Raw genomic sequence first — 13,691 nt, 5'->3', positions numbered from 1 at the left:
ACGGATGCAAAAGAACTGACTGTATAGGGAGGTAACCAACAGTAACATCAAAAAAATGTCATTTTCCTCAATTCAGCATCTAGGAAATTCCCACATGATGGAGGTATATTAGTTAGAGTTCTCCAGAGACAGAACCAATAGGATATATTAATACATATATATAGGTAGATAGGTATATGAGAGAGGATTTATTAAGGGAATTGATTGGCTCATGCAATTACAGAGCCTGAGAAGTCCCATGATAGGCTGTCTGCAAGCTGGAGAACCAGGAGAGCCAGTAGCATGGCTGTCCAAGGCTGAAGGCCTCACAACCAGGGAAGTTCATGGTGTAACTCTCAGTCTGAGGCTGAAGGCCTGACAGCCCAGGGGACTGCTGGTGCCAGTTCCCAAGTTCAAAGGCCTAAGACCCTGGAGTTCTGATGTCCATGGACAGGAGAAAAGAGACATCCCAGTTCCAGAATATCCTTTTTGGAAAAACGAATTCACCTTTCCTCTGCCTTTTTGTCCTATCTAGGCACCCTGCTGATTGGATGGTGCCCACCCACAATGAGGGTGGATCTTCCCCAGTCAGTTCCCGGATTCGCACACAAACATACTTTGACAGACACAACCAGAAATGGTGTTTAACAAGCTATCCAGTCAGTTAACATTTGAAAGTAACCATCATAGGAAGTAAGGGCTAGCAGAAGGTCTGGCCTGTGGACCAGAACTGGTGTCCTTAGAGGACCAGCCATTCTTCCAGTTTCCGTGAATGAATGCCCAGCAGATTCCCAGAGCCTATTCTCTCCTGCTTCTGCCTCTCAGCAATGGCAGCCGGAGGTGAAGGGGGAGCATCCAGGACAGAGAATACATGGGTGAATATCTTGGGATCATCAATTAGACATGAAATTTCAGAGGCTTTGGAACCAAAGCAACTCTATCTTGCATAGGGGCTGGGTAAAATGAGGCTGAGACCTATGGGGTTGCATTCCAAGGAGGTTGGGCATTCTTAGTCACAGGGTAAGATAGGAGGTCAGCCCAAAATACAGTTCCCAAAGACCTTGCTGGTAAATCAGTTTGCTATAAGGAAGCCGGCCAAACCCCACCAAAATGAAAATGGTGATGAAAGTCACCGTTGGTCGTGCTCAATGCTCATTATATGCTAATTATAATATATTAGCATGCTAAAAGACACTCCCACCAGCACCATGACAGTTTACAAATGCCATGGCAAGGTCAGGGAGTCATCCTATATGGTCTAAAATGGGGGGAACCCTCAGTTCTGGGAATTGCCCACCCCTTTCCTGGAAAACTCACGAATAATCCATCTCTTGTTTAGCACATAATCAAGAAAATACCATCAAAATGGCCAACCAGGAGCTCTCAAGGCTGCTCTACCTATGGAGTAAACTTTTTTTTTTTTTTTTTTTGAGACAAGTCTCGCTCTGTCGCCCAGGCTGGAGTGCAGTGGCGCGATCTCGGCTCACTGCAAGCTCTGCCTCCCGGGTTCACGCCGTTCTCCTGCCTCAGCCTCCGGAGTAGCTGGGACTACAGGTACCCGCCACCACGCCCGGCTAACTTCTTTGTATTTTTAGTAGAGACGGAGTTTCACCGTGTTAGCCAGGATGGTCTCAATCTCCTGACCTCGTGATCCGCCTGCCTCGGCCTCCCAAAGTGCTGGGATCACAGGCGTGAGCCACCGTGCCCGGCCCCCATTCTTTATTCCTTTACTTTCTTAATAAACTTGCTTTCACTTTACTCTATGGACTTGCCTCAAATTCTTTCTTGCACGAGGTCCAAGAACCCTCTCTTAGAGTCTGGATGGAGATCCGTTTCCAGTAACAGAAAGATTTTTCCACAGTGGACACACCTTAGGTCGTTAGCGAGGGCAAAGAGGGAGGTAGTGGTGACAGCATTGTGGGTCACATCACTTGGAACCTCTGGATTAGATCACACCTATTCAGACTTCCCTCTAGCAGGGTACAGTTCCATTTGATGAGAAATGATGCCTTCATGAGCCCTGAATTCATCCACATTAATCGCTTGGTTACTGCCTGACTCACTGAATAGGGAAAGCCTATCGCTTCCTGTTGTCTCATCTATCCCATGATGCATTTGAAGCAAAATTGTGCCAACGTGAGAAAATATGGGGATTCAAAAAATTATCCGGACAAATGTAATGAGTCACCTTGTTTTTGAAACTCTGCCTAGTTTGTGAAGGTCAGATGCTATTAGTTTATCATTTCTGCCAGCATTATCAAAAAAGGAAGAAAAGAAGAATAAAGCTCAAATGGTTGCTCAGTGATTATGAGACGCAAAAGCAGATCTGTTTAAATATATGTAGTAGTCATTGCTGAGGTTTATTTACTTAATCTTCATCAATTTGTAACATTAAGGAGGTATAACCTGCAGACTGGGCACGGTGGCTCACGCCAGTAATCCCAGCACTTTGGGAGGCCCAGGCGGGCAGATCACTTGAGGTCAGGAGTTTGAGACCAGCCTGGCCAACATGGCAAACCCCTGTCTCTACAAAAATACAAAAATTAACTGGGTGTGGTGGTGCGCACCTGTAATCCCATCTGATTGGGAGGCTGAGGCAAGAGAATTGCTTGAACCTGGGAGGTGGAGGTTGCAGTGAGCTGAGATCACATCACTGCACTCCAGCCTGGGCGACAGAGTGAGAAAGACTCTGTCTCAAAATAAACAAACAAAAAATCATTTTTACTATACCCGATAACAATGCTTGAAAAACAAAATTATTTCTTTTTTGAAAGATCGAGGGTTTGAGGTCAATCTGATTTTACTGTTATTTTGTAGTAATTAGATCTTCTAGAAGTCCTTTGATGACAGCTATGATGTCATGCATTTTGGAGTGAGAGGTTAATGACTTCCTGGAAAAACTTAAGGGAAAATGTATGCTTATGAATCTGATTGAGAATTGTTTGCACAGAATTGACTAAGTTGATAAATATAACACAAAAAGTATTATCTGAGTCCTGAAAAAAGACTGTTTGAAGTCAATCTCCTCAAGCGAAAACAATGTGCAAAATAATGTATATGCAGTACTAAATGTATATATAGGTGAAATACATGCATATATATACACATATAGAATACCTTTGGAAGAATCCTCAAGCAATTGGTAACAGGAGTCATTTTCGGGAAGAATGAATAAATGGGGAGTGTCAGGAAATAGTTTCATTATGTGGCATTTTAAATATTGGACCCCATGCATTTATTAGCTGGTTAAAAAAGTCTGAAGCCTTTCTGTGGGTACACAGAGGGGCCCATACGGCGTTGTTCTGGATCCCCCTCGTAACTTAAAGGGAAACTTTCACAATGTCCGGAGCCCTTGATGTCCTGCAAACGAAGGAGGAGGATGTCCTTGCAGCAGGAACCCACTTAGGTGGCACCAATCTTGACTTCCAGATGGAACAGTACATCTGTAAAAGTAAAAGTGATGGCATCTACAACATAAATCTGAAGAGGACCTGGGAGAAGCTTCTGCTGACAGCTCACGCCACTGTTGCCATTGAAAACGCTGCAGATGTCAGTGTTATATCCTCCAGGAATACCGGCCAGAGGGCCGTGCTGAAGTTTGCTGCTGCTACTGGAGTCACTCCAATTGTTGGCCGCTTCATTCCTGGAACCTTCACTAACCAGATCCAGGCAGCTTTCTGGAAGCCATGGCTTCTTGTGGTTACTGACCCCAGGGCTGACCACCAGCCTCTCACAGAGGCATCTTATGTTAACTTACCTACCACTGCTCTGTAACACAGATTCTCCTCTGCGCTATGTGGACATTGCCATCCCATGCAACAACAAGGGAGCTCACTCAGTGGATTTGATGCGGTGGATGCCGGCTCAGGAAGTTCTGTGCATGCGTGGCACCATTTCCCGTGAACACCCGTGGGAGGTCATGCCTGATCTCTACTTCTACAGAGATCCTGAAGAGATTAAAAAAGAGCTGGCTGCTGCTGAAGAGGCTCTGACCAAGGAGGAATTTCAGGGTGAATGGACTGCTTCAGCTGCTGAGTTCGCTGCTACGCAGCCCGAGGTTGCAGACTGGTCTGAAGGCGTGCAGGTACCCTCTGTGACTATTCAGCAGTTCCCTACTGAAAACTGGAGTGCTCAGCCTGCCATGGAAGACTGGTCTGAGCTTCCAGTCTCAGGCCATTGAATGGGTAAAAACAACCACTGAATGGTCTTAAGTTGCCCTTGCATGGGCTCTTAAGCAATATAGAAATAAGGTTAATGGAAAATAAATACCAGTTTCTAAAAAAAAAAAGGCTGAAGCACAAAAAAATCACAAAATATGCATATAGCACATGAATGATTATAAGTATTTATGAAAAATAAAGTTTAAAGAGGGAGAACATTTTTATAGGAAAATAATAAAAATTTTATTTGAAATGTCATCTTAAACAATTAAAAACTAATTAAAATTAGTTTAACTTTAGCTACAACAAAGGTTAGCTGATCATTGCAACTGAGCACAACTCCTTCAACTGAACAAAGACTGAATCAAGTAATTTTTCTAACATAATTGGATAAAACCTCCAATCCTAATTTGTGGTTAACTTTAGTGGCAAAACCATAAACAGGATGCTTTTGGCATGAATGTTTCCATTTTTCCAAAGCCCTCTCTTAGTCTTTGATACTTAAATCATTCTCCTAGGAAGAAATACAGATTCATTTCACCTTGCTATTGATTTGGAAGGTTGTCCACAAACCTAAGCAATTGCTCCCTAATGCAATTTCTTAAAAAGGAATGTCTTCACTTGTTGAGGGAGAACATTTACAGCTAGATAATCTGCCCACACTAAGAGACCACAGGTTCAGTAAAGAGTGGATCTGGTCACTAATCCCAGAAATTACTCCCTCATTACTGAGGAAACTTATAAAGAAAATAGAAACAATCTTCAGGCAATGCTACTTCAGAACCAAGTGAGGAGGCCATAGAACTGGGATGTTGCTTAAGTAACATGTCTCAGAAAGTGACAAATACTTGATACCTGTTAATGTGAATTTTTCACATTTTCACCTGGATGCAAATCTGAAAGTTGAAGTTTAAGATCATTTGTGCCCTTAAAGCAACATCTCGTCATTTTGCTTCCTACGAAAAGAGCAGAGCCTTTGTCTCCAGTCAGTTTCCTTTTTTTTTTTTTTTTTTTTTAAGTGTACTGTATTTCTGTCGTTATGTCTTTGGGGAATCACCACTTTGGCTTCCACAATGGTTGAACTAATTTACACCCCCACCAACAGTATATAAGCATTCCTTTTTCTCCACAACCTCACCAGCATCCGTTACTTTTTGATATTTTAATAATAGCCATTCTGACTGGTGTGAGATGGTATGTCATTGTGGTTTTGATTTGCATTTCTCTAATAATCATTGATGTTGAGCTTATTTTCATCTGCTTGTTGGCCACATGTATGTCTTCTCTAGAAAAACTTCTGTTAGTGTCCTTTGCCACTTTCTAATGGTTGTTTGGTTTTTTCTTGTACACTTAAGTTCCTTATAGATACTGTATATTAGACCTTTGTCAGATGCATAGCTTGCAAAACTTTGCTCTCATTCTTTAGGTTGCCTGTTCACTCTGTTGATAGTTTCTTTTGCTATGCAGAAGCTCTTTAGTTTAATTTGATCCCATTTGTCCATTTTTGCTTTTGTTGCAATTGCTTCTCATCATCTTTATCATGAACTCTTTGTCCATGCCTATGTCCTGAATGGTATTGCCTAGATTGTCTTCCAAGGTTTTTATAGTTTGGGGTTTTACATTTAAATCTTTCATCTATATTGTGTTGATTTTTGTATGTGATGTAAGGAACGGGTCTGGTTTCAATCTTCTGCATATGGCTAGCCAGTTATCCCAGTACAGTTTATTGAAAAAGGAATCCTTTCTCCATTGCTTGTTTTTGTCAGGTTTGTCAAAGATCGAATAGTTGTGGGTATGTGGTCTTGTTTCTGGGTTCTCTAATCTGTTTCATTGGTCTATATGTCTGTTTTTGTACCAGTACCATGCTGTTTTGGTAGTGACACAAACTATACTACTGTAGCCTTGTAGTGTAGTTTGAAGTGGGGTGTTGTGATGTCTCCAGCTTTGTTCTTTTTGCTTAGCCTTGGCTAAAAAATAGCCTCGGCTATTCAGGTTCTTTTTGGGTTCCATATAAATTTCAAAATAGTTTTGTCTAGTTCTGTGAGGAGTCTCAGTGGTAGTTTAATGGGAATAGCATTGAATCTGTGAATTGCTTTGGACAGTACGGCCATTTTAACAATATTGATTCTTCCTTTTCATGAGCATGGAATGTTTTTCCATTTGTTTGTGTCATCTCTGACTTCTTTAAACAGTGGTTTGTAGTTCTCATAGAGATCTTTCACCTCCCTTAATTAGCTGTATTCCTAGGTATTTTATTCTTTTTGTGGCCATTGTGAATGGGAGTTCATTCCTGATTTGGCTGTCAGCTTGACTCTTGTTAGTATACAAGAATGCAAGTGATTTTTGTACATTTATTTTGTATCCTGAAACTTTGTCCAGTGTTAGGGAAGGGCAATGAGTCCCCTGAAATAAAGTTGTAGAGATCAAACGAGAATAAGAAGCGGAAAATGGCTATCTCCTACTCCCAGTGAAGTTGGAAAGGGAAGGGAAAAAATAACTCGCACTGGCTGTTTAATTTTTAATTTTTTTTTTAATTTTTCTTCCTCCTCAGACATTATCAGCAATTACCCAAAATAGCTTGAAATAATGAAAAAGATATTGTCTATCCACAAAACCTAATATCTACTTTACTTAAAATCTAATATTTCTCTACTTGTTATTTACTATAAGACGAAGTCATAGTATTGTCTAATTACCACAGGTGTTTGACTGACATACAACTATCCCCATCTAGAGACCAGAAAACTGAGGCTTAGAGTACTTAATAACATCCCCAAAGACCCCAGTTACCTAGCTACAAATTCTTCAAAATTTACCCCAAAAATCCAAAAATTGTTTTGCTACAAAGTCTACAAAATCTACTTTAAAAATTTACCAAGTCTTTGCACTGTAGCACATTATTCCTTCCTCAGTCATGCTGACCTTTCTCAGGCGAAAATTCTCTTTCACCTCTTAGAAAGCTTCTAAGAAGGGCTGATTTTCTCATGGGCAGATGGTCAGGACGTTGCCACTCTCCCCTTCTCCCAAGAGCTCAAGACAGAAGAATGGACGCAAAGGCTCCAAAGAGAAGAAAGAATCATGGGTATAGATGTGGGCATTATTGTCAACATCGAAAAACTGGATTTCTTCAAAGTCAACATCCAGGAAAATTCCCACATGACGAAGGCTAGGGCTTGCAGGAATTCTCTCCAGGTCGGTGTTAGCATGGATTGCTCCTGCCTCCATGCTAATGATCCAGAAGCCATGCTCAGGGGATAAATCACTGCTGTTTCTGTCAGCCGACTCCTTGCAGACGCCCAGGGACCATGACTTCACCTCTCCCACTGTAACCTCCCAGTAATGTCGGCCGGAGGAGAAGCAGGGAGTACCCAGGACACAGGTCAGCCTAGGATCTTTTGTCAGGTCGTGGTGGATCTTCCCACGCTGAGCGCTTCTTAGATCACTGGAGAAGACAAGGAGGGAGCTGGCAGTGGCTGCATCCAGGGTCACATCTTCCCGAAAACGCTGGAGCTCCTCCCTCACGTGCAGAGTTTGCACCAGTCGGTTATCATGCTGCTTGGCGATAAGTGCTATGGCTCTCACTTGCCATTCTTCCAAAGGAGGTGCCTTCACCACATCTCGACACAAGGGGCACATCGCTCTAAAATCATGGTTTTCTAGGATCCAATTCTGGATGCAATCAAAGCAGAAAATGTGTGCACAAGAGAGAGAAATGGGACAGGAGAAAAAATCCAGGCAAACTGGACAGGACAACTCTGCTTGCAGGTTTTGGGCCATGGTACTTAAGGGTTACTCCTTAGCCGTGAAGTAGACTGAAATGATCCTTTATTGGCTTCTGGAAGCACTTGGGAGCTCTTCAATACTCTAAATCCAAGATTAAATAACATAAATTAATAAATAAGTTATTGGCATAAATGAATTATATTATGTAATAAATAACAATAAATTTATTAACTAAGAAATTAAGAATAACAAAAATTAAATATTATTTCTGTAGCTTGTGTATGAAAGTGACACTAAATTGCTAGAGAATCACAAGAATGTAGTCATGGTGATAAAAATGATTTCAAAACTCTCCATACTCTAGATAATCACAAGACAGGAATAGGGCAGTGGAAACTGTCTTTTCAGACAGTGCAGCTTACCTAGTCTGAAGACTTCCAGGTGATGTGTTGGTTGCTCTGGCCAAAGTTTCTTCTAGTGGGGGCTGAATTCAAGTGGGTCTTTAATAGAATCTCAGTATAGTCTCCACTCAGTATTTCTTTGTAGATCACCTGCAGTTCAGGAAAAAGAATTTTCGTGTCTAAATTCAATCATGAAAATAAAGCCAATTCTACATTAATCGTCACAGAAAAGTGACTCTAAGGAACCCTCAGAATTTCCAGGAAAATTACATGTGAGTAAAGCCAGCAAAATCCACTGCAAAATGAGATGCCCAATCAAGTTTAAGGACAAAGTGTTATTAGATGAAATGCTTTAAAGCACCCTAATAAAACTAATTAAGGCTTGAATTAATGTGAATAAAAATATAATTGTCATAAACTTCTCCAAAAAATCATGCCAATACAAACCAAAAAGATGTTCCAGACAAGGAAGATGCCCTCCAGTTACCCCAACTGCTCCCAAAGCTTGAGAGCCTCTGGTGCTCCCAGAGGACTTCTCACCATGACTGTCATTCTTTGAGTGAGCTGTCTCTGACATGCTGGGCACAGCATATTGGACCTGGCTAGACCCATGACCCAAAGACAGCCTCACAAAGCTAGACAGCACCTTCGAGACGATATGAACAGAGGACTATTCTCCAATAAGAGCTTACACTGAGCAGTAACTAGCAGAACTTCTTACCAAGAACCCACAAATCACACATTCAGTGGTGACGGTAGTAACAGAATGAGGGACAGAAAGAGGAGCAGCATCAACATTACCAGAGAGAGGAAGTGAACACCACTGAGGTCAGCCTGAGTTACTAGAACTGTCCTACATCCCAGAATATAATCTCTAATCTCTTTCCAACAAATACTTATTGAGACCCTTCTGTGCTCTTGGCCTCAACTGGACTCTGGAAACACAAACGTGTGTAATAGACAGGGTATCTGCCCACATAAAACTTTGTCTTCCAAGTCCTGATCAGCATTCCAATCTGATGGTGCCTGGCTGGCAGACAGAGATTACCTCTTTCTTAAATTCTGTTATCTTTTTCAATTTAATGGGAAATTTAACATGGTGCTGGAAATCTAATTGTCTAACCCACCTTGGAATGTATCTAAGAAAACAATTTTACAAAAAAAGAAAAAAATGCTACACTTATTAACAAGTTGTTCATTGCAGTGTTAACTACCATCCCAAATGATCAGGAACAATCGAATTATCTAACAATAATAAAATTATTCAGTTAATTATGACACAACTACTAAAAGTGGTCAAGTGTATGTAAGTGAAAACCCGAAGCAAAGTCCTTTTTTTGTCGTTGTTTTTGTTTTTGTTGAGACAGAGTCTTGCTCTGTCCCCCAGGCTGGGGTGCAGTGGCACGATCTCGGCCCACTGCAAGCTCTGCCTCCCGTGTTCAAGCAATTCTCCTTCCTCGGCCTCCGGCTGAGTTTTGTATTTTTAGTAGAGATGGGGTTTCACCATGTTGGCCAGGCTGGTCTCCTGACCTCGTGATCCACCCACCTCAGCCTCCCAAAGTGCAGGCACGAGCCACGGCGCCCCGCCAAAAACCCAGAATTCTTTAAGAAATATTCTGAAAATAAAAAGAAACTATTTTAAAACAGCAAATCCAGTGTAGTTGAAAACACACAAAAATACAAGTTCACGGCCGGGTGCGGTGGCTCACGCCTGTAATCCCAGCACTTTGGGAGGCCGAGGCGGGCAGATCACGAGGTCAGGAGATCAAGATCATCCTGGCTAACATGGTGGAACCCCGTCTCTACTAAAAAATACAAAAAATTAGCTGGGCGCGGTTGTGGGCGCCTGTAGTCCCAGCTACTCGGGAGGCTGAGGCAGGAGAATGGCGTGAACCCGGGAGGCGGAGCTTGCAGTGAGCCGAGATCGCGCCACTTTACTCCAGCCTGGGCGACAGAGCGAGACTCCGTCTCAAGAAAAAAAAAAAAAAATACAAGTTCATGCAAAGAGCGACCTGAGGTTCATATGTAAAAATTTAAACGGCAATGTTATAGTTAAAGGTGAAGAAAGTTCCCTGGCACAGGAAAAAACTAGTTTTTTCTCCTCTAAAATAAATAGTTAAAGGTATTCGAAAACACCAGTTTGTAGCCAAAGAGAGAATAGGACATTGGAAATAGCTTAAACAGAAGGCGTAACTTACCTTGACTTGGAGACTTCCAGCAGAAGTCTGAAAGTTCCGAAGCCGGCACCTCTACCTCTACAGACCTCTGCTCCTCTCTGAGTTTCAGCGCCGAGACACCGGCATTTTTATACGGCCTGGAAAACATTCTCCAACCAACCAGAGTCAGAGGCTCCGCCCCAAAGGTTGTACCACCCTAATCTGAGTAAACTCATCAACCCACCCTTCCGTTTCTGACGACATTAAAACACGCTTAAAATTTTATAGTAAAACAATTCAAAATTTCTTAATAACTCTCTGAATTAAAGTGAATCTACTGCCATCTGCTCTTGTTTCTAATTTCAGAACTCAGCTTTAAAAAGCAAAATGTGTTGGAGATCAAATACAGAAATTCACTGTTGAAACCTAATCACCTCATGGCTAATGTGATTATTGGTGTTCCTATTCCTGATATAATCATGAGTGGACAGGATCTACAACAGTTTTCATGTCCTTTGATTCAACAATTCTACTTTTAGGGGTACTTACTGGACAGGATAAGAAAGATGGCAGCCAGGCAAGGCTATTGTCCTGTAATTATTAATAATTCCATTTTTTACTCTCAAAAGTGTTCTTGGATGAACAGTAAATTTTATGGTGTCTGTATTCAAAGCAGAAGGAGCAGTAAAAGTCACAATAGAGGAAAGCTAAGACACAAACTTCAAAAAAGGTATTTGGAGGGTGAATGAAGTCCCATTGCAGAGAGGATCGCTGGAATATACGTTTTCCCCGAGATAACCTGCATTCTAAATAACCTCTCCTTTCTCAGGCTTCCTGTTCTGCAAGGCCGAACACACAGCTTACACAGCTTTTACTTCATTTTTACCTGGTGCTATCTCCATTTCTGTGAGTTAAATACTTGCAGGAGCGGGTCTCAAGCTTTTTTTTTTTTTTTTTTTTTTTTTTTTTTTGGTGACACAATCTTGCTCTGTCTCCCAGGTTGGAGTGCAGTGGCTTGATCTTGGCTCACTGCAACCTCCAACTCTCAGGTTCAAGTGATTCTCGTGCCTCAGCCTCCCCAGTAGCTGGGACTACAGGAGGCCGAGGTGGGCAGATCACATAAGGTTAGGAGCTCAAACTTTTTAAATTGTAATCTCAGGACCCTTTAAACTCTTTTTAAAAATCATTCAGCAAAAATATCCTTTATTTCTTCCATTTTTATTTTTATTTTAATCTCAAGAATCCTTACACTCTCTTTTTTAATTATTCAAAAATATCATTTTTTCTTTCATTTTATTTTGAAATAATTTTAGACACAGAAAATTTGTAGGAATAGTATAAACAGATGTATTCTTTACCCAGAATTACCATTTATTTTTTAATTGTCTGATGTATGTATACACTGTGAAATGATTAAATTAAACCAATTAACATATCTGTCACTTCACATACTTATCATTTTATCATAAGAGTATTCAAAATCTATTCTCTTAGCAATTTTTAGGTATGCTATACATTATCATTAATTATATCCACCATGATGTACAATGGATCTCCAAAGTATATTCCTTCTGTCTGCCTGAAAATTTTGTACCCTTTAACCAACATCTCCCCCATTTCAGTCTTCTTTCTATCCCAGTACCTGGTAGCCACAATTCTACTCCGTGCTTCCATGAGTTCAATTTTTTTATGTTTTTTTCCATTCCACATATAGGTGAAATCATGCAGTATTTGCTTTCGGTGCCAGCTTATTTCACTCAACATAATGTCCTCCAGGTTCCATAGTGTTGAAAATGATAGCATTTCTTACGACTCGATAGTATTCCATCGTGCACATGTACCATGTTTTCTTTATGTATTCATCCATTGAGGAATATCCTGATTCTTTATGCATTCATCATTGATGAATATAGGTTGATTCCATATCTTGGTTATTGTGAATAATGCTGTTATGAACATAGGAGAGCAGATATCTTTTCAATGTACTGATTTTCTTTTCTTTGGTTATATATCCAGAAGTAGAATTGCTAGATCACATGGTAGCTCTATTTTTAGTTTTTTGAAGAGCCCCCATACTAGTTTTCATAATAGCTGTGCTAATTTACATTCCCACCAATGGTGTACAAGGTTTCTCTTTTCTTCATATCTTTGCCAGCATTTGTTATCTTTTCTCTTTCTTATTTTTATTTTTATTTTTTTTCTCATGCCTGTAATCCCAGCACTTTGGGAGGCCAAGGTGGGTGAATCTCAAGGTCAGGAGTTCAAGACCAGCCTGGCCAAGATGCCAAAATCCCATCTCTACTAAAAATACAAAAATTAGCCAGGTGTGGTGGCGGGCACCTGTAATTCCAGCTACTCATGAGGCTGAGGCAGAGAATTGCTTGAACCTGGGAGGTGGAGGTTGCAGTGAGCCAAGGTCACTCCACTGCACTCCAACCTGGGCGACAGAGCGAGACTCCGTCTCAAAAAAAAAAAAAAAAATTATTCTTACAGGCGTAAGGTGCTATCATTTGCACTCTTATACATAAATGAGAACTCCAAAAAGCTTTTTGTTCGTATGAATTATATTTCTTCATATTTACAATATTAGAAATTCAAACTGAGAATTTTTTAAAGCTCTATTTCACTAATTAAAATAAAATCATTACGTTAACATAAATAATATAGTTTTATTTAAACAAATAACTATTTTCTAAAACAAAAACACTTACTTAGAAGAGTTCCATTGTTTTGAATGTTTGCAAAACTGTAATTTTTGCTTAATAAAAGACATCTGGATTCTTACATCTACTTTTGCTGAACCTGTTGTCATATGTTGCTTTGATTTAAATATGTGGAAAAAAATGGGGCTTCCCACAGATGTTTAGTTGGAAAAGGGAGGATTCTGCAGATTCCCTAAAAGTGTCTCAGGGACCTCCAGGACCTCTCTAACCTATTCACAGATCATTGCTCTACTACAAATTCTATAACTCTAAGTGACAGCAGCAAATCTTAGTTCCTTCATAACCAAAAACTCTAATGATGCATCCAGCCATCTTTTGGTTTGGCTTCTGCCATCTCAAAACTAATACATATGATATGGCTAAATATGGAACATTTTCTCTCCTTTTTCCAATAATGATGAGGTTTTTTCACTTTTTCATTTAATTTATTTAACTGCAGTTATGATTCCAAATCAGGTTTTTCACTATCACTGAATAACAGCTACTAGGTCCTCAACAGATGTTTGATAATAACAAAAAAGCATCATTTCTTATTGATTTTTACATTTT

At 40.4% G+C, this 13,691-nt stretch overlaps 1 protein-coding gene and 1 pseudogene across 1 annotated transcript; one reads left to right on the top strand and one right to left on the bottom strand.

The window, feature by feature from the left end:
- Window positions 1-3,273: 3,273 nt before the first annotated feature.
- Window positions 3,274-4,190, top strand: LOC694864 (small ribosomal subunit protein uS2 pseudogene; annotated as a pseudogene).
- Window positions 4,191-6,654: 2,464 nt separating this feature from the next.
- Window positions 6,655-8,003, bottom strand: RFPL4B (ret finger protein like 4B). The gene has a single exon (XM_028846917.2). It carries the CDS (start codon window positions 7,914-7,916, stop codon window positions 7,122-7,124), a length of 795 nt encoding a protein of 264 aa, XP_028702750.1. The 5' UTR covers window positions 7,917-8,003; the 3' UTR covers window positions 6,655-7,121.
- Between the last annotated feature and the right edge of the window lie 5,688 nt (window positions 8,004-13,691).

This window comes from Macaca mulatta, chromosome 4, assembly GCF_049350105.2.
Source record: "Macaca mulatta isolate MMU2019108-1 chromosome 4, T2T-MMU8v2.0, whole genome shotgun sequence".
Classification (NCBI taxonomy): domain Eukaryota; kingdom Metazoa; phylum Chordata; class Mammalia; order Primates; family Cercopithecidae; genus Macaca; species Macaca mulatta.
Note: the sequence above shows the minus strand (reverse complement) of the source record. Positions and strands in the feature narration are given on the sequence as shown.